Below are 27,826 nucleotides of genomic sequence, written 5' to 3' on the forward strand. Positions count from 1 at the left end.
TGGCACTGCAAAAAGACTGCAACTCGCTGAAGGCCCAGATGATAGTCAGCATTTTAAAGCAATGCTTTAGCAAAGTATTTAACTGAAGTGGGTACATTGTTTTTTTTTTTAGACATAGACATAATCTATTACACACTTAACAGACTACAGTATAGTGCAATCGTAATTTCTATATGCACGAGGAAATAAAAAAATCCACGTGACTTGCTTTATTGCAGCGGTCTGGAACTGAACTCACAGTATCTCTGAGGTATGTCTCTAGGCTTTTGTTAAATGACTCTGAGAAAAGATGACAGTACCCTGACTCTCCTCAAAACCCACTGATGCTAGACAACTGCACGTACCTAAAGGAGCCGGGGAGGAGGACAGTGCAGCAGAAGCGAGGCCCCCGGGATTCGGTGGAGGGGTCCCAGGTGGCGTTGTCTCTATTCCACTTTCTTCCATCATTTTTCAATTTCAGTAAAACTGTAAAAATATTAAAATGTAATAAAGATTACACAGTAATAAAAAGTATACTTTTAAACCTTGTTATCAGTTCAGTTCAGTCACTCAGTCGTGTCCGACTCTTTGCGACCCCATGAATCAGCACACCAGGCCTCCCTGTCCATCACCAATTCCTGGAGTTCACTCAGACTCACGTCCATCGAGTCCGTGATGCCATCCAGCCATCTCATCCTTGGTTGTCCCCTTCTCCTCCTGCCCCCAATCCCTCCCAGCATTAGAGTCTTTTCAAATGAGTCAACTCTTCACATGAGGTGGCCAAAGTACTGGAGTTTCAGCTTTAGCTTGTATAGTTAGCAAATAAAGCATTTAGAGAAGAGCTAACACCTATCCTTCTCAAACTCTTTAAAAAATAATAATAATAAATTGTAGAGGGAGGAACACTGCCAAACTCATTCTATCAGGCCACCATCACTGACCAAAACCAAAGACATCACACAAAAAGGAAAATCACGGGCCAACATCACTGATGAACATGGACACGAAAATCCTCAGCAGAATACTTGCAAACAGAATCCAACCACACATTAAAAGGATCACACACCATGATCGAGTGGGGTTTAATCCCAGGGATGGAAGAATTCTTCAATATATGCAAATCAATCCATGTGACACACAATATTAACAAACGAAGGGGTAAATCATAGGAAAATCTCAAGAGATGTAGAAAAAGCTTCCAACAAATTCCAACACCTGTTTATTACAAAAACGCTTCAGAAAACGGGCACAGAGCAAACCTACCTTAACACAGTAAATGCCATATATGACAAATCCACAGCAAACACTTCTCAGTAGTGAAAACTGAAAGCGTTTCCTCTAGAACAAGACAAGGGTGCCCACTGCGGCCAATAGTATTCAACATAGCTAGTTCTAGATATCCTAGCCACAGAAATCAGAAAAGAAAAAGAAATAAAAGGAATACAAACTGGAAAAGAGGAAATAAAGCTCACTGTGGATGGCATGGTACTGTACATAGAAAATCCTAAATATGCCACCAGGAAACTACTAGAGCTAACCAATAAAGTTGCAGGGTACAAAATCAATACACAGAAATCTCCTGCATTTCCACTCACTAACAATGAAAGATCAGAAAGAGAAATTAAAAAAGCAATCCCATTTACCACTGTAACAGAAAGAGTAAAATAACTAGGAATAAACCTACCTGCAGAGACAGAAGACCTGTATGCAGAAAACTGTAAGAGCCTGATGAAAGAAATCAAAGACGACGCAAACACGCAGAGCTACACTACGTTCTTCGTCTGAATAAACAATATTGTGAAAATGACTGCATTATCCAAAGCAATCTACAGATTCAGTGCAATCCCTCGTAAATTACCAATGCCAGTTTTCACAAAACTAGAAGAAAAAATTTTTACAATTTGTATGAAAACACAGAAGACTCCGAACAGCCAAAGCAATCTTGAGACAGAAAGAGCTAGAGTAATCAGGCTCCCTGACTTCAGACTGTACTACAAAGGTGCACTAATCAAGACAATACAGTACTGGCACAAAAACAGAAATACAGTTCAATGTCTAGAGATAACCTGAGGCACCAATGGGCACCTAATCTTTGACAAAGAGGCAAGACGATACAATGGAGAAAAACAGCCTCTTCAATGAGAGGTGCTGGGAAAACTGGACAGCTACATGTAAAAATGAAATTAGAACATTTCCTAACAACATCACAAAAATGAACTCAAAATAGATTAAAAATCTAAATGCAAGTCTAGACATTATAAAATTCTTAACAGGAAAACAGAAAACACCCTGACATAAAATGCAGCTGGATCCTTTCTGGCCCACCTCCTAGAGTAACAAAGATAAAAACAAAAATAAACAAATGGGTCCTAATAAAACTCAAAAAGCTTTTACAAAGCAAAGGAAACCATAAACAAGAAGCCATTCCTTAGAATGGGAGAAAGTATCTGCAAATGAAACAACTGACAAGGGATTGATCTCCAAAATATAAAAGCAAATCATGTAGATCAAAAAAATTAACAGCCCAATCAAAAAATGGACGGAAGACCTAGTCACTTCTTCAAAGAAGACACACAAATGAGTGTTCAACATCATTTATTACTAGAGAAATGCAAATCAAAACTACAATGAAATATTATCTCACACTGATTAGAACAGCCATCATCAAAAATCTACCAACAATAAATGCTGGAGAGGGTGTGGAGAAAAGGGAACCTTCATACACTGTGAGACTGTGAACTGATACAGCTACTAGGGGAACAGTGTAGAGGTTCCTTAGAAAACTAAAAATAGAACTAACATATGATCCAGCAATCCCACCATTTGAGCACATACTCTGAGAAAACCATAATTCAAAATACACACACACCTCAATGCTCACTGCAGCACCATTCACAGCACCCAGGCCACGGAAGCAGCCTAGATGGCCATCAACAGATGAATAGATAAAGAAGATGTAGGGGTATGCATACACAATGGAACATTACTCAGTCATAAAAAGGAACAAGACTGGGTCAGGGATAGACCCAAGTCTGTCATACAGAGTAAAGTAAGTTAGAAAGAGAAAAATATTCTGTATTAACACATGTGCATGAAAGCTAGAAAGATGGTACAGACGAGTCTGTTTGCAGGGTAGGAACAGGGGCGCAGACACAGAGAAGAGACGTGGGCATGGTGGTGGGGTGGGGAGAGGGCAAGGGGGAGATAAGCGGCAGAGCAGGACTGACTATACATGCCACCACGTGTAGGACAGACAGGGAGGGGAAGTGTGAAACAGTGTAACAGAGGAGCTCAGCTCCATACACGCCACCACGTGTAGGACAGACAGGGAGGGGAAGTGTGAAACAGTGTAACAGGGAGCTCAGCTCCGGGCTCTGTGATGACCTACGGGGAGGGACCGGGGTGGTGGGGTGGGAAGGAGGGTTAAGGGGGAGGGAATATATGTATTCATGTAGGTGATCCACTCTGTTGTCCAGCAGAAACTAACACAACATTGTAAAGCAACTATATGCCAATAAAACAAAATAAAAATTACATAGCTCAAATGTAAATAAATAACCAACAGATAGATGTCCGTTTTTACTGTATACAATGCTACTTATTTCCAGGTGAAGGATTTGTCAAAATTTCTAAAAAAGTAGTCTGTGAGACTATTTAATGTGCAAACAATCTGAGACATTGTCATATACCTACTTCATAACTGAGAAATAATTTTGTTAGCTATGTAATTACCCAATATATTTCAAACAGTAAATTACTAATTTAATTTCTGCCACAGAAACGCATGTTAGATTTATATCTAGATTCCAGTCACTATTACTTCAAAAATAAATTATGTAAAGTATTTTTGAAACACGTCCTCCCTCCTCACTAAGCAGTGTACATGGGCTACTCCTGTTAACAGGCTACTCCACCTCCCAGGTGGCTCAGAGAAAAGAATCTACGTGCCGATGCAGAAGATGTGGGTTCAAACCCCATATGTGGGTTGGGAAGATCCCCTAGAGAAGGAAAAGGCAACCCATCCAGTATTCTTCCCTAGTCCCAGTTTTTATTTGCTTACATTCTAAAACGTACCCCCATAATGGTTAACCCACCTGCCAAGCCAAGAGAAACGGGTTTGATCTCTGGGTCAGGAAGATCTCCTAGAGAAGGAAATGGCAAACCACTCCAATATTCTTGCCTAAGAAATCCCATGGACAGGAGAGCCTGGCAGGCTAGTCTACGGGGTTGCTATAGTCAGACATGACTTAGCAACTAAACAACAACATAATGGCTAAATGATTAGGTCTCAGCTTTTAGAAAAGGCAGGTTTTAGCAAAAGTGCCACAAGCATTTTTCCTAACAGACAAAAATGGATTACAAAATGTTAGAAAATGTCCTTAAAAATTACAAAACTTTCAAGCCTGCTTCAAGTATAAAATCAGAACTTCTAACCACATCAAATACGTTTTTAAAGTTTTTATTCATTTTACAAATATTCCACAAAGGTCAACCACTTGCCAAGCACTACACTGGTGCCTCTGGAAATAAGAGTGTAAGCAAAAACAAACATGACACTTATAGTCCAGCCCAGGAGACAATCAATAACACCAACATACAGTGAACTGCAGCCTGAATGATATGCTCTGAGGATAAGAACAATTCTGTTTGTTAGAAAATGATTTTGACTTGGGGTCAGAAAGGGATGATCAGGATTTAATTAGGAAAGGGAAAGAAGACAAGAAGGGTACATGCCAGGAAAAGTGACTGTATAGAAAGTCAGAAAGGAACAGGAATGAGGATCGGGGACCTGGATGGGAGCCCAGACTGTACTGAGATTTACAAGCCATGTTAAAGAGTGGAATCTTCTAAGAACAGAAAGTCATTGTGGGGGCACTCAAACTAGGGATGATGTATTTGCCTTTTAACTTCTTTGAAGGAATGTTAGGCTCACAAGAAGAAGATGCCAATGTAGAGCAGAGTTCATCAGTACCCTAACCCAGCTCCTTCCAATGACAGCATCCTACATAACTAGGGTTCAACCATAAAGTCTAGGAAATTAACTCTGGCACAATATGAGTAACTGGAAGTATAAACCTTCTTTGGATTTCACCTGTTTATTTACATGTGTGAGTCTGTATGCAGTTCTATGACACTTCATCATATGCACTGACTCACAGAGCCACCACCACAATCAGGACACAGAACTGTTTCATCTCCCCAAACGAACTCCCACATGCTATTCCTTGGTTACACCCTCTCATCTGCCATACACCCTGACAAACAACTGTTCTCTATTTTCTCATTTCATGAATGTTACAAAAATAAAACCGCACTGCATATAGCCTTCTGAAATTGGCTTTTTTCATGCAAGAGTGCTCTCAAGATCCATCCAAGCTGTTGGATAGATCGGTGGTTGGTTCTTTTTCATTGCTGAAAACTATTCCATTTTATAGATGTACCAGTTTGATTATCCATTTATTTGCTGAAGGACATTTAGGCTGCTTTAGGCAATTCATATTTGTGTTTTGAAAACATTCCTCTGACCAAAGAATGCAGACCGTGCCATAGGGTATCTACGCAGAACAGACGCAGGGAGACCCTTAAGAAGGATACACAAGTATTTCAAATAATATTCTAGACTAGTGATTCTCAACAGGGAGTGGAGAAGGGTGATTTGCCCCTCTGGGGTCATCTGGCAGTGTCTGAAGCAGGAAGAAGCACAAGCTGGAATCAAAATTGCCAGCAGAAATATCAATAACCTCAGATGCAGATGACACCACCCTTACGGCAGAAAGTGAAGAGAAACTAAAAAGCCTCTTGATGAAAGTGAAAGAGGAGAGTGAAAAAGTTGGCTTAAAGCTCAACATTCAGAAAACGAAGATCATGGCAACTGGTCCCATCACTTCATGGGAAATAGATGGGGAAACAGTGGAAACAGTGTCAGACTTTATTTTGGGGGGCTCCAAAATCACTGCAGATGGTGATTGCAGCCATGAAATTAAAAGACGCTTACTCCTTGGAAGAAAAGTTATGACCAACCTAGATAGCATATTCAAAAGCAGAGACATTACTGTGCCGACTAAGGTCTGTCTAGTCAAGGCTGTGGTTTTTCCAGTGCTCAAGTATGGATGTGACAGTTGGACTGTGAAGAAGGCTGAGTGCCGAAGTATTGATGCTTTTGAACTGCGGTGTTGGAGAAGACTCTTGAGAGTCCCATGGACTGCAAGGAGATCCAACCAGTCCATTCTGAAGGAGATCAACCCTGGGATTTCTTTGGAAGGAATGATGCTAAAGCTGAAACTCCAGTACTTTGGCCACCTCATGCGAAGAGTTGACTCAATGGAAAAGACTCCGATGTTAGGAGGGTTTGGGGGCAGAAGAAGGGGATGACAGAGGATGAGATGGCTGGATGGCATCACTGACTCGATGGACATGATTTTGAGTGAACTCCGGGAGTTGGTGATGGACAGGGAGGCTTGGTGTGCTGCAATCATGGGGTCGCAAAGAGTCGGACACAACTGAGCGACTGAACTGAACTGAAGACATTTTTGTGGTCCAGTGGTTAACAATTTGCCTTCCAGTGCAGGGGTCATGGGTTCGAACCCTGGTTGGAGAACTAAGATCCCCACATGCTGCAGGGCAACCAAGCGTGCACGCTCCAACTGCTGAGCCTGCAAGTTACAACTAGAGAAACCCATTCACTGAAAAGAACAATCTTGCATGCCACAGCTAAGACCCAGTGTAGCCAAATAAATAAATATTAAAAAAAAAAAAACCAACTAGAAAGTATTAGGGGAGTATCTAGTAGGTAAAAGTTGGGGATAGAGCTAAAAATTCTACAATGCACAGGACAGTCACCACAAGAATTTTCTGGCCCCGAACACCAATAATGCCAAGGCTGAAAAACTCTGGTTTAGCCTCAAGTGATGACAGTGGAGATGGAGAAGAGTGGATAGACTCAGGAGGTGTTTAAGTGGTAAGAGCCAGCAATAGACTGGATATGCGGTCCAGAAAAGAGAGAGGCGTGACTTGTACACCTGGACAGATGGTGGTGCCATTCTATAAGATAAGGAACGCTGGAGGAGGTCAAAGTGTGTGTCTGATGTTTTGGGAAAGAAGGGATTACACAGTATTTAATACTGGACATGCTAAGTGCAAACTCCTTGAAACAACCAAGTACAGCTCACTTGGTTTGCAGCTCAGAAACCACATAAATGTGGGCTTCGTCAGTTCACTGATAGTCTCTAAAGTCATGTGCTGAAAAGAGATAATCTGAGAAGACTAAGTGAAAAAAGGAAGACGGCTCAACGAATCCTTGAAGAATAGCCGAGGAGGGGAAAAAAACACCTGCAGAGAAGAATGAGACCACAAAAACAGGAAAGAAACCAAAAGGCAGCAGTGTCCAAAAACCAGAGCTGAGTGTTTCAAGGCAACGGTATCAAAGGCTGCAGAGAAGCCAAACAGGATGATATATGAAAAAGTCAATAGATTTGCCAAACTGTAGTTAAAACTTAGTGAGAGCTGTTTCCAAAATGGAGTGAGGATAGAAGCCAGTTTCAACTGGACTGAGGTAGGAAGTAAAGCGAATATGTACAACACTTTTAAAAGTTTTGCTGTGAGTGGAGATGAACGATCTACGGGCAGGAAGTAGAAAGCAGATATCCAGACAGGCAAAATCCTTTCATTCAACAACATCTACTTCTGCTTCACTGACTATGTTAAAGCCTTTGACTATGTGGATCACAATAAACTGTGGAAAATTCTTAGAGATAGAAATACCAGACCACCTTACCTGCCTCCTTAAAAATCTGTATATAGGTCAAGAAGCAACAGTTAGAAGAGGATATGGAACAATGGACTGGTTCAAAATTGGGAAAGGAGTATGTCAAGGCTGTATACTGTCACCCTGTTTATTAAACTTATAAGCAGAGTACATTATGTGAAAGGCCGGGCTGGATGAAGCAGAATTTGGAACTGAGATTGCTGAGGGAAATATCAACAACCTCAGATGTATAGATGAGACCACCCTAAAAGGCAGAAAGTGAAAAGGAACTAAAGAGACTCTTTATGAGGGTGAAAGAGGAGAGTGAAAACGCTGGCTTAAAACTCAACATTCAAAAAACTAAGATCATAGCATCTGGTCCCACTACTTCATGGCAAATAGATGGGGAAAAGGTGAAAACAGTGGCAAATTTTATCTTCTTCAACTCCAAAATCACTGTGGCATAGTGACTGCAGCCATGAAATTAAAAGACATTTGCTCCTTGGAAGAAAACCTAGACAGTGTATTAAAAAACAGAGACATCACTTTGCCAACAAAAGTCCGATAGTCAAAGCTATGATTTTTCCAGTAGTCATATACAGATGTGAGAGATGGACCATAAAGAAGGCTGAATGCTGAAGAATTGATGCTTTTGAACCATGGTACCAAAGAAGACTCTTGAGAGTCCCTTGGACAGCAAGGAGATCCAAACAGTCAATCCTAAAGGAAGTCAACTCTGAATATCCACTGGAAAGACTGATGCTGAAGCTAAAGCTCCAATACTTTGGCCACCTGATGCAAACAGATGGCTCACTGGAAAAGACCCTGAGGCTAGGAAAGATTGAAGGCAGGAGGAGAAAGGGGTGAGCACAGAGGATGAGATGGTTGGATGGCATTACTGATTCAATGGACATAGGTTTGAGTAAGCTCTGGGAGACAGTGAAGGACAGGGAAGCCTGGCATGCTGCAGTCCATGGGATTGAAAAGAATTAGACAGGACTCAGTGAGTTAACAACAGATCAAAGATAGATAATATGGGACAGAACCACCTGGGGACTTTATCACTCCCTAACAAAGCTATTTCTTTTCATCTCATTTTTCCACTGGTTATTCATCTTCCTACTACAAATACTACCAATCCTCAAAGTGATTAGTGGGAGTCAAATTCAAAGATAAACATTACTGAATGCACTTGCAAACAAACTTGTACAATGAATACAACCCATAAAATGGAATATTGGTCAATCTCTTTATGTCTTTAAAAGCTAGACTGTTTGAGAACTAGCTTAATGACAATATTGGGTAAATCTTGGATTCATAAACAATGTGCTCAATCGTGTCTGACTCTTTGTGACCCTTGGACTGTAGCCTACCAGGCTCCACTGTCCACGGAATTCTGCAGGCCAGAATACTGGAGTGGCTAGCCATTTCCTCCTCCAGGGGATCTTGCCCACCCAAGGATCGAACCCAAGTCTTCTGCACTGTATGAGGATTCTTAACCGCTGAGCCAGCAGGGAATATAATAGCATCTACAAAAGAAAAGTTACTGTGATAAAAGTAACAGGGAAATGTCAGAGTTGGGAGAGGTCTCAACACAAAAAATATATTAATGTATCAGCATTGAAGAAAAAGTGATGGAAATGGGTTGGAAAACTGGGTCCGTTTCTGGATGCAGTCTGTTCTTCCAATTTGCTTGTGCCTTGGATTCTCTCTTAAAAGTAGGTGGCTACTTATAAAGATGCAAGAGATAGAATAATGAACCTCTGATAAAATCTTATTAAAAATGATTACTACTGTTGATGTACTACCGGTTCAAAAGATGCTCTCTACTACCCTTTAGCCAGCACTGCTGCAGGAAGGTCTGAGTTTTGTCTCTGCATTCCCAGTTGTGATCCCAAAAATAACTTCTATAAATGTTCACTGACCAAATAGCGGCTGTAAAGGAAAAAGACTGGAATGTCAAAATGTGTCATGTTCGCAGAAACATACAGGCTGTCTCTCAAGAACTACTTCCAACGACACTCTCTTAAACTGGACAAATTCTGCCAATTTAGGACACAAGCTATCCCGCAAACGTGCTCGAAGCAGGCCCCAGAAATGAACAAAGAGACAGCAGAGTGCCAAAGCCCTCCAGAGCGGCACTGGGCATCTATGGGGGAACCCACTGTTACAGAAGCTACTTTTTAATGCCCACCCCCATTTGTTGACCCGGGAGTCTCCTAGGCGGGAGCGGCCTCCCCCCAGGCTCTGCCACGTCTCCAGGCGGGCTGGGCCGGGCCAAGGTCGCCTGCCTCCGGTCTCTCCTCTCTGGCCAGCGCGGTGGAAGTTGGAGCCAAACAGCCCTGGGCGCCGGTGTGGGTCCGGGGACTGGACCCTAGAACCGGCCAAGACCCCCGGGCCGCACTCTCCGCAAAATCCACAGCGGGAACGCTTGCTTCGTGAAGCCTACCGGTGCCTGGGCTGAGGCCTGGACGCTCCAACAGCGGGAGCCTGGACTGTACCGCTGAGGAGCTCTCGAGCGACCCTCGCCTCCCGGCCCGGCCGGCCCGCCCACCTCTCAGGCAAGGCGCCTCTGGGCGCTGGTTTGGGCGCCTGAGCCCCATCCCGCTGCCCACATGCACCCGCACTGCTGCCGGACTAACGCTTACCTGCAGGCTCGAGATAGTGTCTGCGTGGCAGTGAAAAGTGGAGGCTAGACAGGCTGGGTGTAAGACTACGGCTGTGAGAAGACGAGCAAGACGCAGGTAAGACCCTGCAGCGCGCGCGCCCGCCTCCAAGATGGCCACCGGAGGCGCCCGTCCCTGAGGCTGCCACGTCCCCGGCGCGCCGCCCCGCCCCGCGCTGAGTCCCGCCCACTCCCCACCCCGCGCCCCGCCCCGCTCCCCCAGAGCCCGGCCCCGAAGCCGCCAGTTAAACCTGCTGGAGCACCTGGGTCCAAAGATCTTCGTGCCACCAGGCCGGGCGCTGCCCGCTCCAGAAACACGACTGCCCTCCTTTCCACTACGCAACCTCAGCATGCGAGAATAGAACCCTTGTTATTGGGTGTAGCTCACTTACTCCATGGCCGCCCCCAGGGAAGGTGATTACCTCCCCCCAACCCAAGGGCATGCCGCCTCCAGGCAACTTCGCTCCCCAAACAGAAGTATCCTATGTACTTTTAAAGATTTCCAGATAAGAGCGGTTGCCTCAGAAAAGAGAGAGAGCAGGGTGGCAGATACTATACTGATTTTCCCCAAGTTCATGTATTACACATATTTTTAATGGAAAATCGAAAATTATCCACTTTCTTAACCTTATGCGCTGCACTTAAAACAGGTCCTGAAAGTCGGTGCTCAATAATGTACCCTAAATAAATCAATCAATGCAGTACAATGGAGGAATATAAAGATTTGCGATCAGAAGTCCTGGTTTGAGTCCCGACTTCCCTAGTGTTCCTTGTGCTGTCATGTAACCTTATACAGATCGCTTATTCTCCTTGAGTCTCCATATTTCTATCTGTAAGATAAGAATACTTGCCATCTCTAATCAAGCAGGTAAGAGAATCAAAATAAGACACACAAAAGCACTTTTAAAACTGCTGAGTGTTAAATATATGAATAACTGTTGTTTACCATATTTCCAAATTCTTTCAGGAACACATCTGTAGAATTAGCATTAATGTATTTCTCAGACTTGACAGCTAAAAGCATTTTAAAATACCTCGCTAAAGAGTTAATACTATTTAACTGGGCCCTAACTTCACACAAAATGATTTGCAGCTCCAATGGATTGGTCCCTGAGGTAGTGACTCTTACCTTGTCCCCTGAGAATGTGTGTAGGTGGCTGTCTGGGTTACTCCCCATAGAGTGCTGTTTGGGGTGGTGCTGAAAAGAGTTACCATCTCCCATCCTTTTTGGTCAACACCCTTAATAACTGTAAGAACTGCTGGTTTCTCCAATCAACAAATATTTATTAGTGTCTGCAATGTTCTGAGCATCAGTACTAGAAATGTAGCAATGAACAAGACAGACAAGATCCTTACACTGAGGGAGAGGCAGATCTTCTCAAGGGAGAGGCAGGCTATGAGCAGAAAAATAAAGTGAGTGCTGTTTGTGATGGGCACTTTGAGGAAAGTCAATGGGGTGATGTGATCTTCACAATAACTGGGGGAGGCCACCTTGGGTGGGCCAGAAGTGTAAGGTGTCTCTGAGTAGGTAGGATTTTAGTTGATATCACAGGGAAGCAGCCCTGTGATTCTTTGAACAGAGGGAAGAACACCCAAAGGCTTTGAGGGAGGGTGCCTGGCATGTCTGCAGAACAAGAAGGAAATTGGGACTAAGACGGTGGTTAGAAATGAGGTCAGAGAGATAGCAGGGCCAGATGGTAGCCAGCCTTGTAGTTTAAGGCCTTTGGGTTATATCTGGAGAGAAATGAGAAGCAAGTGGAAGGTTTTGAGCAGAGGACAGATAAGATTTGACTTCCATTGTAAGTCATATTCTGTTTGCTGTTTGAGAACTGTGAAGGGGGTGGGGGTGCCAAGACAAAAACAGAATGATCACAATGAGGTGATACTGCCTTAGAGCACAGAGTAGCCTGGCAGCTTACAGTCTGTGGGGTCTCAAAGCGTCAGACATGACTGAGCACACTCACATGCCTTAGTGTAGCTAATGGGGCAGGCAGGGGAGGGAGTACATGGTGTGGACATCTTTTGAAGGTTAAGCTGTCATGATTTCCTGATGGAGTGGATGTGACTGTATTAATTTTCTGAGACCTCCAAAACAAATTACCATGACTGGTTGGCTAAAAGCAACAGAAATTTTCCTCTCACAGTTCTAGAGAACTGGAAGAGAGGCAGGGCCTCTCTGAGAGCTCTTCCCTGTCTCATCCAGCTTGAGGGGTGCCAGCTGTTCTTGGGATCATGCCAGCCTGACTCCAGTCTCTGACTTTGTGTCCATATGGACTTCTCTCCTCTCTGCCTTTCTCTTATAAACATGCCCGTCATTGCATGTAGTGACAGTCGCTCAGTCATGTCCAACTCTTTATGACCCCGTGGACTATACAGTCCATGGAATTCTCCAGGCCAGAATACTGGAGTGGGTAGCTGTTCCCTTCTCCAGGGGATCTTCCCAACCCAGGGATCGAACCCAGGTCTCCTGCATTGCAGACGGATTCTTTACCAGCTGAGCATGTAGGACCCACCCTAAATCCACAATGATCTCATCTAAAGGTCCTTGAGGGTCTAGACCCTAGTTCTAAATAAGCTCCTATTCACAAGTTCCCAGTGGACATATCTTTTTTGTGAAGGGCGCTGTTCTATCCACTATATGGGTCGTGAGAGACAGGAGTTAACCAAATAAACAAGATTATAAAATGAGTTTTGACATTAACCTTGAATTGCATTTATAATATGTTTTACTCGCCACTTTTCACTTGAATTTCAAAAGAACTGGTATGTCAGGTATTATTATTATTATTCCAGTATTAGAAATAAGAAAACTAAGGCTCTGAGAATTGTGTGTAGACCTGAAATTAGAACCCAGAATTCTTTATCTCTACCCCCAAATCCTTGCCTAATTTTGAGGTGATAGGTTAGAAGGTATGCTCTTACACAAAGGGCAGTGAAGGGAGTCAAGGGGAAAATATAGCTTAATGACAACAAACAAACTACTTAGGTCTTTGGCTTTAGCTAGTAGTCTTGTCTTGTGTCCAGTCATGCCCAACTCATTGTGGCCCCATGGACTGTAGTCTGCCAGGCTCCTCTTTTCCTGGAATTTTCCAGGCAAGAATACTGGATTGGGTTGCCATTTCCTCCTCCAGGGAATCTTCCCGACCCAGGGATCCAATGCGCGTCTCTGGCGTCTTCTGCCCTGGCAAGTGGATTCTTTACCAAAAGCACCACCTGGGTTACTAGCATAACTCATCAAATTTCTTCTTAGAGGAAGTCTCTAATACATAAGAGTTCATTTCTGAGCTACTATGAGACGTACAGTGCTATAGTAGGCTTTTGTTTTTATGGCTCAAAACCAAAAGCAAACCAAACTATTTCCCATTTGAGTTGAGGCTTTTTCCTAGCTCAGTTCAGAGCTAACAGATCTATATATAGTCTTAAAACAGTCCATAAAGTTTGTGCTGTTCATGTGAATATTGATGTGTGTTTCTCCAGGTGGAAAGGAGACCAGGCTGAGGTTCTGAGCATCTACAGCACAGTCAGGACTAGAGACAGAGTTGAGTCTGTTTGAGAGACCATGGGCTCTACTGAGAGAGCAGTCTGTGAGTTGTATAGCCCTGAAGGACATGTCAGTGGATGTGTCGAGGGTACTGGCCCAGGCATAGAGCTCAAGGTCTCATGTCCACACCCAGCTCCTACAAAACAGGATATGAAGTGCCTTTGGCAACTAGGAATGAGGAGGGTTGTCCCAACCACCGCATGGAACATATGTGTTAGTCAGTCATGTCTGACTCTTTGTGACCCCAAGGACTGTAGCTCACCAGGGTCCTCTGTCCATGGAGCTCTCCAGACAAGAATACTGGAGTGAGTTGCCATTCCCTTCTCCAGGGGAATTTCTCAACCCAGGGATCAAACTTGGGTCTCCTGCATTGCAAGCAGAATTCTTTACCATCTCAGCCACCAGGGGCACCATACCCTATACCAAAAAATTATTCTTTGTTTATCTAGAATTCAAATTTTGGAGGCAAGCAAGCCATGACCAAGAGTCTGAGAGGCAGTACGAGGAAGATTGGGACACAGATGTTGGTACCAGATGCCCTGGGCTTGAATCCTGCCTCCAATAAGTCAACAGCTGGCCTTGGGCATATTCACTTAAAATCACTGTGTCTGGATTTTTTTCACCTATAAACTGAGAATTTATATTAATACTTTCCTTAGTCTCTTACTTGTGGATTGAATAACTAACTAAATATGTAGCAAGTGCGTAGAACAGTGCCAGACTCACAGTAATCTCTGTGTAAGTGTTACTCTTTGACTTTTAAATTGTCTAAATATTCACCCGACAATGACTATTTTAAACGGAAAAGATTTTTTATTTAGGTGAGTCTGAGTTGTAATTTCCAAATAAAGGTTTGATGTGCTTGTTTGTTTTCAACTAAAGAAAACTTCATCTAGTTACAAAGTAACTCAACCTCTCAGTTTGCCAAGGACACTCCCAATTTACGACTGTATTCCCGGTGTAACTAGTAAAAGCAACCACTTTTTAGTCTCAAAAGTGTTCCAGTTTGCACAGTAAATTTTGTGTTTATGCTAGTTACAGAGCTATTAAAGAGTTACTCTCTGCGCATGTGATACAGTGTGGAAATGTCAGTAACTGCCCCTTGCCTGCACAAACAATCATCACCAGAGTCCACTGCAGTTTGCTTCAGCGAACCAACTTACCTTCCTAAAATAAGCATTTATAGGAACTTCCCTGGTGGTCCAGTGGTTAAGAATCCACCTTGCAATGCAGGGGACACTGGTTCAATCCCTGGTCTGGGAAGATCCCACATGCCGCAGAGCAACTAAGGCCATGAGCCACAATTACTGAATCAGTGATCTGGAGTGTGCAAGTTGCAACCACTGAGCCTGTGCTCCATAACAAGAGAATCCACTGCAATTATAAACCCGCTGCTGCTGCTGCTGAGTCACTTCAGTCGTGTCCGACACTGTGTGACCCCATAGACGGCAGCCCACCAGGCTCCACCGCCCGTGGGATTCTCCAGGCAAGAACACTGGAATGGGTTGCCATTTCCTTCTCCAGTGCATGAAAGTGAAACGTGAAACGTGAAAGTAAAGTCGCTCAGTCGTGTCCGACTCTTTGTGACCCCATGGACGGCAGCCCACCAGACTCCTCCGTCCATGGAATTTGCCAGGCAAGAGCACTGGAGTGGGGTGCCATATAAACCTGCATGCTGCATCAAAAAGTAACCCCTACTTGCCACAACTAGAGAAGGCTTGCATGTGGCTACGAAGATCTACCACAGCCAAAAAAGAAAATAAAAGAATCTTTTAAAAAAAATATGCAAGTATAAAAGGATGCTGTCTCCTTATTGCTCACATGGTAAAATATTAAAAACTCAACTTATCAGGCCTTTCCTGATGGTCCAGTGGTTAAGAATCCACCTGCCAGAAGACCTAAACAGACACTTCTCAAAAGAAGACACACAATGGCTAATAAACATGTGAAAAGATACCCAACATCACTCATTAGTAGAGGAAAGCAAATCAAAATCACAATGAGATAGCACCTTACACCAGTCAGAATGGCCATCATCAAAAAATCCACAAACAATACACATTGGAGAGGGTGTGGAAAAAAGGGAACCTTCTTGCACTGTTGGTGGAAATGTAAATTGATACTGCCATTACTGAAGACAGTATGGAGATGCCTTAAAAAAAAAAAAAAACAACCTAGGAATAAAACTACCATATGACTCAGCAATCCCATTACCAGGCATATACCCTGAGGAAACCAAGATTGAAAGAGACACATGTACCCAAATGTTCATTGCAGCACTATTTATAATCGCTAGGACATGGAAGTAATCTAGATGTCTATCAACATATGAATGTGAGAGGCTAACAGGTAAGAAGGCCAGAGGTCCCAAAGCAGCAGGAGGAAATGAACTGCAAGTGGCATGCATATTTTTTTCCCTTCTCTGTTGATGAAACTGTTTCTACCTAAGACTAACCTCTTTTTTTCTTTTCTCAAACCTTGGACTGATAATGGCTCAACACACCAGTTTTCATGTCAATTGCTTTATGGCTGGGGATGACAAAAAATGTGCCATCCTATCTCAAAAAAACACACTGTGGCAGAGGGGCCTGGTGAAACTCCCTCAACCTTGAGGTGTTTCTTTTATCTGATTAGAAGCTCTCCAACAGACATAAAATGCCTTGCTGAACACTAGCAAGGGGGCACTCTTTCTTTCCCCTTCTGATGTCTGTGTCAGAAGCTTTCCCTATCTCTATTACACTTTAATAAAACTTTGCTACACAAAAAGCTGCAAGTAGTCAAGCCTCATCTCTGACCCCAGATCAAAATCCTCTCCTCTGGAGGTCACGAATCCCGATGTAACACAGGGCTTGCAGCAGCAACCTTTCAAATGAAGAATCTGTGGTACATATATACAATGCAATACTACTCAGCCATAATACTTGAGTCAGTTCTAATGAGGAGGATGAACCTAGAACCTATTATACAGAGTGAAGTCAGAAAGAGAAAAACAAATATCATATATTAACGTATAAATGGAATCTAGAAAGATGGTACTAATGAACCCTTTTGCAGGGCAGCAAGGGAGATGCAAACATAGAGAACAGACTTGTGGACACAGTGGGGGAAGGAGATGGTGGGATGAATCGAGAGAGTAGCATTGAAACATCGACAGTGAAACTCATGTTTGTTTTCTAGACTCTTCTCTTCCTGCATCTTCCTCCATCCCCAGGCACCAGCCTCAAGGATCTGCTACCTCACAAGCCTTTGCTCTGTTCACTCCCTCTTCCTGACATGCGTTTTTCCCTTTGTGTTGTGATATGCTTAGTCACTCAATTGTGTCCAGCTCTTTGCCACCCCAGAGGACTGCCAGGCTCTGCTGTCCATGGGATTCTGCAGGCAAGAATACTGGAGTGGGCTACCATGCCCTTCTCCAGGGGATCCTCCTGACCCAGGGATTGAAACTAGGTCTCCCACATTGCAGGTGGACTCTTTTTACTGTCTGAGCCACTCCTCATTTTTCAGGAACCAGCTCAAAGTTTTCTTCCATTATAAATCTTTGTGCATTGCATTTTTGTTGGTTGTGTCTATATTCACTGTTCATTTATAAGTTCCTTGATGGCAATAACGTTGTCTTTAGAATCCCAGTATATTCAAATGCTTATGCAGAGTGAGTACTCAATAAACTTTTTTTAAATGGATTTGAATTTTCTATGAAGATCTATGCATAGAACATTCACTGCATAAAACACTTAAAATCATTTCCTTTTCTCCTCTAAATGAGATTTTGCTAAAAATAATCATGTAGGAGGCAGAACAAATATGCTTCCTTTGGAAAATCTGAAATTTTACTTTAAACAAGAAACCAAGCAACTAAAATGAGTTTTCTGGTAAAACAAATGAAAAAAAACCACACTGATAATATGTGGTAATACTACAAAAGATTCTAAATCTTTTTAGACTTTTGTATTTTTACAAAGTTAAGTTTGCATAATTTTAACTAATTGTTTCCAATGCATAATAACTCCTAAATACTTATATCTATAGTAGTGCTTCTCAAACCTTTGAATGTAAAAACACTCCACTTCTCCCCTCTAGGTTTCACATCATAGTTTAGAAAAAAGAAAAAGGAAAAACAACACAGTTGTTTTTAATAAGCACATTCATTTTCAAGCAATAATTACAGCTCAAAACTTGTATTTATTCTTTTGGCAATTCAGCATTTTCTTAAAGGCTTAGAAATGAAATTTTGGAGAGACAGCCTAGGAGATAAATGACTCTAGGTCACATGCATGCATGCTCAGTTGTTACAGTCATGTCTGACTCTGCGACCCAATGGATCATAGCCTGCCAGGCTCCTCTGTCTATAGGATTTGCCAGGCAAGAAATCTGGAGCAGGTTGCTAAGCCCTCCTCCAGGGGATCTTCCTAACTCAGGGATTGAACCCATGTCTCCTGCATTGCAGGCAGATTCTTTACTGATGAGCCACCGGGAAAGTCCCCTAGTTCACATATCACATACCAACCTAACAGCATGTACATAGCCATTTGGTGTCTTCCCACTGGCATTCTTTGAAGAACTGTTGCTGAGCAGATCATCAGAGTAAGGTAGAAAGCACATTAGACTAGAAATCTAATACTGCCAATAATTAACAATGCAACTCTGGAGTTACCTTCTCTGAGCTTCAATTTCCTTCCCTGAGATGTGAAGGGTTGCTAAGTGATTTCTGAGACAGATGTTAATTATGGTTGACTTCCGAACAACATTAGTCACACAGTCGTGTCAGACTCTTTGCAACCCCATGGACTGTAGCCCGCCAGGCTCTTCTTTCCATAGGATTCTCCAGGCAAGAATACTGCAGTTGGTAGCTATTCCCTTCCCTAGGGGATCTTCTGAACTGAGGTATTGAACGTGGGTCTCCCGCATCATAGGCAGATTCTTTACCATCAGAGACACCTGGAGAAGGAAATGGCTACTCACTCCAGTATTCTTGCCTGGAGAATTCCATGGACAGAGGAGCGAGGAAGGCTATATATAGTCTGTGCAGCCACAAAGAGTCAGACATGACTGAGTGACTAACACTTTCACTTTTAGTTTCCTAACAACATAAGATGAGAAAATAAGGCATTGTATTCATGAATATAGATGAAAAGTACTAGATAAAATGTTGCAAAATGGAAATGCAGAGGATACAAGGATGATGATGGCAAGGATGATGATATACGTTGTGATTAACTAGGCTTTCTCCCCAGGAGTGCGAGGATGTTTCCATTTCAGAAGAATGTACTGATGATTTAATAAATTTTAAGTGTGAGAAAATCAATCTAATAATACCAATGTGCCCTGTGCTTAGTCGCTTAGTCGTGTCTGACTCTTTGTTACCCCATGGACTATAAGCCCTTCTGTCCATGAGGATTCTCCAGACAAGAATACTGGAGTGGGTTGCCATTCCCTTCACTAGGGGATCTTCCCAATCCAGGGATCAAACCCAGGTCTCCCGCATTTCGGGCAGATTCTTTACCATCTGAGCCACCAGGAAGTCTATAATACCAACAGATACAGAAAAAAGCATCTGAGAAAGTTCAACTCTTATTCACAATAGCTCTTGGTTAGCAAGTCGGACACAACTGAAGTGACTTAGCAGCAGCAGCAGCAACTAGAATTAGAAGGCATCTTTCACCTGATAAAGAGTATATGCAAAACAGCATAGAAGATATCATACTTAATGCGGAGCTATTAGAAGATTTCACTTAAAGTCAGAAATAATAGAAAAAGATTAAAAGTTTTAACAGGAAAAGTAAAAACCAAAACTGTTCTCATTTGCAGTAAAACTTCCTGTTGAAATCTTAAAAAAAAAAATAACACTGCACCCCTGTTTTCAAGGTCTTAGTGATCTAGTCCATGGCTTTAAATTGCATCTATATTCCAGAGATTCCACCATCTATATGTTCAACCATTAACTTCTCTCCTAAATTCTAACCTATTCGGTAGCTTTAGCTTTGTAGTATTTAATCAGAAGTCTAATTAAAACGCTTGATGTTTCCAAAATCACTCCACTTATACTGTTCCTGGTCAATGAATGGCAATTCTGCTTTTCCATTTGCTCGTGTAAAAAAGACACCTTGGCTCAAACTCAGCGTCAACAGTGGTAAGCCATGTTGGTAGAGTCTACCCTCCATACAATGTGATTAAAGTGGCACTTTCTTCTGTAGTCTTTTGCCCAAAGACCCATAATCCTGAGGAACCATGAGAATATATATTCTACAACATATCTGACCAGTATTCCTCCAAACTGTCAAGGTCCATAAAAAGGAACATATTTGACTCAGTTCTAATAAGGTGGATGAACCTAGGGCCTATTTTAGACAGTGAAATAAGTTAGAAAGAAAATATTGTATACCAATACAACAAAATACAAAGAAACTATAAGGGGTTAAAAATAACTGAACACACACAGCTGAGGAAAATTATGGACAAGATACAGAGAAGACCCAATAGCCCATTTGCCATGTCTGAGGAACCAAGAACAAAAGCAGGTTACAGCATATGCCCCCCCACCAGCCCCGCACACAACACCACACGCAAACCACCTAAGGCAGTCCTCTGGCCCAACCTCTGAACACCCTAACCCGCACCCTATATAAGGGACCAGCTTGTGCCCCTCAGGGAGCAAGTGAGCACGGGAAACTGGTGTTTGCTCTAATTCTCCCTTGCTGCAGCAGGGGCCCCAGTAAAGCCTTGCCTGAATTTTATGTCTGTCCTCTTATCAATTTCTATTGATTAAGGAGGCCAAGAACCCTGGTCAGTAACATAATTTGTGGTAACCATGGAGGGCCAATTGTCCCCTTCCCAGGAGAAGATCCAGGCACCCTCAGGCCTACTTGAAAGCAGCTTCCCCACGGGTGACAAGCTATCACCTGACTCACTCTCTTGTCTCAGAGTTACTACGTTTGGTAAGTCTGCCCTCCTGGCCCCTTACCCTCATTCGGGCAAAGTTTGCCGCCTTCTCTTTGTCTTTTCTCCCTCGCCATTTTCCCCTCTCTCTCCTGAAATCTCTCTGCTTCTCCTCTCTCTGTCCTCTCCAGCTTGTGTCCTACCCACCCGAGACAGTGGACGTCAGACAGCCCCAGAATCACTCCTCTCAGCTTGTGAGACCTGCTCACTCTGGCCGGGACTGGCTCACCCTGATGGGTGACAAGTAGCGGGGGAGAGATTCCCCTCACACCGGGGAGACCTTGGTCTCTCCCAGATGGGAGATTTACAAGAATGATAGCGGTTCAGACCTCATGTCGTGCAGTGGCTGGAAGTCCTATCACCCCAGTACTCTCTGTACTTTCCTGCCGCCAAGAGAAGCCCCCCTGGGAACAAGCTGAGGTGGCAGATTTCTACTGACTGGTGTATGCATAGGTGAGAGTCCCACAGATGACGTACAACTGGCTGGTTCCTGAGCTTGATCACCCTGGGGGACAGTGGACAGGGTGCTCCCTCCTTCACTCGCCCTTTCTAGAAGTGCACAGGTTGGTGCCTGAATAGACACCCACAGGGGTGCAGATTGAAATGGCAATCTCTCTGTCTGTCTCTTTCTCTTTTTCAATCTTTTCTGTCCTTCCTCCCTTTATCTCTCCCTTGGTGCTCACCCCTACACTCCCATCCCCTTCATCATGAAGACTCTTTGTTTGTATCTTTAAGTTTTTGTCATTGGTGGTGGTGGTTGTTTAGAAGCTAAGTTGTGTCTGACTCTTTGCCACCCCATGGACTGTAGCTCGCCAGGCACCTCTGTCCCTGGGATTCTCCAGGCAAGAATACTGGAGCTGGCTGCCATTTCCTACTCTGGGCGAGCTTCCAGACCCAGGGATCGAACCCACATCTACTGCACTGGCAGGCGGGGTCTTTACCATCTGAGCCGCCAGGGATGTCCGCCTTCTGTTATTGGTGCATGTCTTTAACAGGATCTTTGTTTTATGCACTTCTGCAAGTCTCTGTCTACAGTGTGGGCACAGTGGAGCTTTTAAGTCTTAAAATGCAAAGACAGCCCACATTGCCTGAAACTCCAGCCTTGCGTTACTTAGTAGGATTTTAAAGAGCAAAACAATAAAAGAGAGGAGCTTGCATCTTTCTCCTCTGCCTTTGCAACGTAACTATTGTGCCTGGACTCTCGGAAACCACCCGATCCACCTGGAGTCCCCCAGACTGAGGGAGCAAAAAGGAGGCCTTTTACATTCAAGTGGGAAAACTATGAGATATCTGGCTTTGTCAAAAATTAACTGGTCTAGCTTAAGCTTGTGGATTTAATACAGATCTGTCTTTAGAGTCATGTCCGACCCTCGGCGACCCCATGGACTGCAGCCTTCCAGGCTCCTCCATCCATGGGATTTTCCAGGCAAGAGTACTGGAGTGGGGTGCCATTGCCTTCTCCATTCTTGTACCTTAGGTCACTGAAAGTCACTAAGTACGTATTGTTTCTGTTAGCAACTTTGTCAGGAAGGAAAACTGCCCAATATGATTACTCTATCCTAGTTATATTTACTTAAAAGTCCCTCCAGATTTTGGTAACTTAAAACTAAGTTAAGTTAAATGATAGAAATTCACTGAGTTTTCAGGTCATTTTAAGTAAAATGAAATACTGGAACATTAATTGCTAAACAGGTCTACATTTACCTACTTTCGTTTTCTCGTAAGAGGCAAACTAAAGATGTTTGGGTTTATTAGATACATCTTGCACCATAGTAAGGAAAGGAACTGTGCTTTGGGAAGACACATGTTTCTGGAGATTATAGGATATTCCAGTCAAGGAATGCTAATGTCAAAGACCCTTCATGGTTGCCACATGGGGCCCCTGGAGCATCCCAAAGAGAGATCCTAAACTAACTGGCTTCATTTGGTATGTTAAATTACAAGGGAAACATTGTTCAAACTCACTGTTGCCTGTGTCAGAAGGAATCATCAGGGTTTCCCCCGTTTTATCATGGCTGCCAAACAGAAAAGGGGGAGGGTTTGGGGTTCTTCTACTTCCTAGTCTCACAGCTTACTCTATGTGAAAAAAAAAAAAATCCCCTATGGGAATATTCCCTGTGGCGTTTTTCCATTGTGCCCATCTCCAATTCATCTAGGAGTTCCTTTCTGTACCTCTAGGACCCCACTCCAGTACTCTTGCCTGGAAAATCCTGTGGACAGAGGAACCTGGTGGGCTGCAGTCCATGGGGTCGCTGAGAGTTGGACACCACTGAGTGACTTCACTTTCACTTTTCCCTTTCATGCATTGGAGAAGGAAATGGCAACCCACTCCAGTGTTCTTGCCTGGAGAATCCCAGGGATGGGGGAGCCTGGTGGGCTGCAGTCTATGGGGTCACACACAGTCGGACACAACTGAAGCGACTTAGCAGCAGCAGCAGCAGCAGCAGCAGGACCCTCTGTGCTTCAGACTTTGACAGCCCAGACACTGTGACAGACTCCATATTGGACTGGCCACTTCTGAGCAGCCAACATCCTAGACTTCATAGATGCTCAATCTCAAGAAACATCTTCAGTGTAGGGAAACTTATTATAGGACAAAAGCCTCCTGGTAAATGTTTCCAGACTTCACTTCTGGAAGGGCTCTTTATTGGCTGCAGGTTACTCAACATGCGAGGATCCTCTTCTAAGCCAGAAGAAACATCTCTGCAGTGTATCCTTAAAAACTGGAAAATTTTCAAAATAGGCTGGGAAGAGAAAAACTACTGTAACATTGCCTGGCCCTGGCATAAGTTAGGGAATGGAGGGAAATGGCCTGAAAATGGGTCTGTAAACTATAATGTTGTTGGTTAGTTCTCAGTTGTGTCCGACTCTTTGGGAGCCCATGGACTGTAAGCCCACCCAGGCTTCTCTGTCCATGGGATTCTCCACACAAGAATACTGGAGTGGGTTGCCATTTCCTTCTCCAGGGATCTTCCAGACCCAGGGATTGAATCCTCATCTCCTGCATTGGCAGGTGGATTCTGTACCACTGAGCCATCAGGGAAGCCCTCTTTTCTGATTAGGAAGGAGAATTGATAGAAACCTACTTTTTATGATCCAAAACACCAACATTCTGACCACTTCACCTTGTTTAATATAAAAATGGCAATAACAAATCCTTTCCATTATTAGGTCTACAGCCTGTGGAGATTGTAGGTCCATCAGATTTATAGTCCATGAAGTCCTCCTTGAACTCTCAAAAAATTTCTTTTCTCTGAACCTTTATTAAATTTTATCTGTATAATATAACAGATAAAACTATCTGTTATAAACTATCTATACCTTTTAACTATCTGCCTTGCTTTGTTTCTTACTTTCTATCAGACTCCTAGGACAAAGACCACAGAAAACATGTTCAGTTCAGTTCATTTCAGTCACGCAGTCGTGTCCGACTCTTTGTGACCCCATGAATTGCAGCACACCAAGCCTCCCTGTCCATCACCAACTCCCGGAGTTCACTCAGACTCATGTCCATGGAGTCGGTGATGCCATCCAGCCATCTCATCCACATGTTAGCAGATACTAAAAAAATTATTTGCTTGATGTGACCTTCCTATTGAGACTTAAAAGAAACCATTAAACCATACGGCAAACCTCACTGAAACCCACTAATTTTGAATGCCCCAGGTAAAACTGAAAACAAAAATATCTGAAAAATATGTAACCTACTCAAAAGACAGTTTGAAAGTGCCCATTTACAACCACTTGACTCACAATTTATAAGTCCCTATTTGGTGATGTTGATCTGATTGTATTATACAATCAGTACTGTGGTCCTTTGACAATGTTTTGTTAATTAGGCTGCCTTCCCTCTAGCTTATCTAAGAGAAAATCTGTGGTAAGAGCAATCCTGGTAAATAAGAAATGACCCCGCCACCTGAAACATGCTAGGTATATGATACTTACCATTTTGCAATTGGATCTTTGCTGTCGCAAGATGGGAAAAATGAACTGAGGTTCTCTACATTCAAGCATTCATGGTCCTTTACCAAAACCTCACTCAATGTGACTCCTGTAATCAAAAGCTTGGGAAATCAGAAAACACAACATCTTAAATGATCCGCTTTCAACCTTCCTCAGCTCTCAGGGATGAAACCAAGCCCCACCTGCATCCCTGGAGCCACCTACTTCTCAGGTCCTTCTTACCAATCCCAACTTCGCCTCTTTATATCCCTTTATCTCCTCCATCACACCAGGAAGGAGAGACTAATCCCTCTGGGGTCATGTGTAGAGGAACTTCCTGTCATCCAGGATCAGGTTCAAAGTTCACCCACCTCTGTCCCACAAGGCCTTCATGCCCCTCATGAAGTAGCTGATGGGAACAGAGCAATTACTGGAGCGCATGTCCCCTTTCTCAATGGGGGACCTAGGAATCTGTAAGGAGAGGTTTGGCAGGTTCTCAGAGAAGCCTGACAAGTTTAGGGATGGATTTATCATTCTCTCTCACGTGGCAGGACATCATGGTTATTCTGGCCCACTGCTGTACCCCAGATGAAAAGGAGTGAATACCTAGAAAGGCCAGGAAACATGTAGATGGCCTCGTGGCCCCAGTCCACATCAACTTTGTTAGGCAGGTGTGGATGCAATCCCAGAACATGACCCACGTGAGGACTAGGAAGGTTGTGTAGGCCAGGCTAGGATGAGGTGTTATATTACTCGTCTGTCAGATGGACTGACAGGTGTATGGCGAATCCTGTAAATTATGACGAGATCCGAGAGATAACACAGTAAAGATGAAAACCCACAGTCTTACTGAGCAAGCAGACAGAGGCCTTCAGCAAGCATGCCAGTACAGACCCTGAGTCCACAGAGGGCAGGACTCTACAGCTCATGCATTTTACTACCCAGGCTACTCCTAATACCCTGAGAAAACTGCAGAAGTTTGAGGCTGGGCCACAAGTCCCATTGTCACCTTGGTAGAGGAGGCCTTCAAGATCTGTAACAACGGAGACTTCATGGAGAAAGCGAATTAGGTTAAGAGGTTAAGAAAGAAAACACAGCTTTTGGCTGCTATGATCCACCCACCATCTCGAGAGACAGAGCCCTAGAAGCCACCTGGGCCCAAACCAACATGCCTTTTGCCAGAAGGAAGAGCATCAGAAAGGGGTCTGTCCTGAGCACCCTCCTATAGGATACCTGAGGGGCAACGCTGACCACCTTGCAAGTTCCTTGCAAGTCTCTTGGATGAGAGATTCCTACACACTCACAGACGGGGCCCAAGTGCCTGCCTGGTTCCAGATCCCCCTCGATCCATCCTCATTACTCCTGCAAAGCCTCCGGTCACCCTCTGTGTGGCCGTAGAGAACTGAGTTTCTTGTAGATACTGGAGTTGCCTGCTCTGTTCTGACTTGGCCAGCCGGCCCCCTCTCCAACCGTGATTGTACTGACAGGAGCCAGTGGACAGCCAAAGGTAGGGCCGTCTCCCAGTGCCTGTGGTGTCGGGTCCACTATTATTACTCACTCCTTTTTGTATATGCCAGAATGCCCTGTATCCCTCCTTGGAAGAGATTTGCTAAATAATGAGGAGCTAGGGATTCCCAGGTGACTCAGACAGCAAAGAATCTGCCTGCAATGCAGGAGACCCGAGTTTGATCCCTGGGTCTGGAAGATCCCCTGGAAAAGGAAATGACAATCCACTCCAGTATTCTTGCCTGGAGAATCACACGGACAGAGGAGCCTGGCAGGTTACAGAACATGGGAGTCGCAAAGAGTTGGACATGACTAAGTGACTAACACTTGTACTTTATGTAGTTTTAGAACAGGGTGAAGTCCAACGAGACAGAGAATTCAGAGAATGCATCAATTAGTAGCCCCAAATACCCACCTGCTGGTCATCAAAATATTCCACAAGACATCCCCCAAGAAATGAGGAAATGAGTAGATCCTACAGTTTGGGATACCTCAGTGCCAGGAAGGGCAAAATGTGTTCCCCCAATAAAAATAAGGTTAAAACCTCAGGGAAATACCCCTGGAAAAGACAATATCCTTTAAAGCCACTAGTGCTCACTGAATTCTAAAACACAGACTCGTTAGGCCCTGCCAATCTCTTGCAACATCCTTCCCATTCAGAAGCCTAACAGGGAGTGTTGGTTTATGAACAGTGAATGAGGCAGGCATCACTATTTACCCAAACCCACATCCAAGTACCTGGGAGTTCTCAGCATTTCTCTGTTTTGAACCTCAAAGATGTGGGATTTTTTTCCCTATATTCCCCTATATCCAGACCCTCAATATATCTTTTTGCTTTGAATGGAGGGGCTCTGACACCCAGGAGGCTACCAAGTATACCTGGACAGTGTTTCCACTGGGTTTTGGGAACAGCTCCCAGCTGTTTGGAACTGAGGGAGTGGAGTCTTGAGAAAGGAGCTCTGCTACAATATGTTGATGATTTATTGATAAGTAGTGAGGCCAAACAAGATTCGAATAAAAGTACTGTTAGGGTCCTAAATTTTCTGACAGAAAGGGAATACAAAGTGTCTCCAACCAAGGCTCAAATCTCACAGCAATGGATTCAATATTTACTATTTGTTCTGATCCCAGGGGCACAAGCCCTGACCACAGATGGAAATACAGCAATTAGTGCAACCATCTCCAACCACAGAGGCAACTCTGAGTTTTTCTCAGGTTGGCTGGGCTCTCTCGTATCTGAGAGATTCCAAATTATGGCCTTCTAAGCAAAACCCCTGTGCATGCATGCTCAGTTGCTCAGTAGAGTTTGACTCTTTGTGATCCTATAGACTATAGCCTGCCAGGCTCCTCTGTCCATGGGATTTTTCAGGCAATACTACGGGATTAGGTTGCCATTTCTTCCTACAGTGGATCTTCCCAACCCAGGGATCAAACCTGTGTCTCCTGTGTCCCCTGCATTGGCAGGTGGATTCTTTACCACTGAACCACCTGGGAAGTCCCAAACCCTTCTATGAGG

General features: G+C 43.7%; 1 protein-coding gene across 1 annotated transcript in view; it reads right to left on the minus strand.

The window, feature by feature from the left end:
- The window catches only part of PRRC1 (proline rich coiled-coil 1), a 46,345-nt gene extending 35,772 nt beyond the window's left edge, over nucleotides 1-10,573 (minus strand). The window contains exons 1-2 of the mRNA XM_069589508.1: nucleotides 10,372-10,573; nucleotides 345-465 (exon numbers count right to left, since the gene is read on the minus strand). Of these exons, the coding sequence (XP_069445609.1) occupies nucleotides 345-447 (103 nt within the window). The 5' untranslated portion in view covers nucleotides 448-465; nucleotides 10,372-10,573. The remainder of the gene's footprint in view (nucleotides 1-344; nucleotides 466-10,371) is intronic.
- Nucleotides 10,574-27,826: the final 17,253 nt, after the last annotated feature.

This window comes from Ovis canadensis, chromosome 5, assembly GCF_042477335.2.
Source record: "Ovis canadensis isolate MfBH-ARS-UI-01 breed Bighorn chromosome 5, ARS-UI_OviCan_v2, whole genome shotgun sequence".
In the NCBI taxonomy this organism is placed as follows: Eukaryota; Metazoa; Chordata; class Mammalia; order Artiodactyla; family Bovidae; genus Ovis; species Ovis canadensis.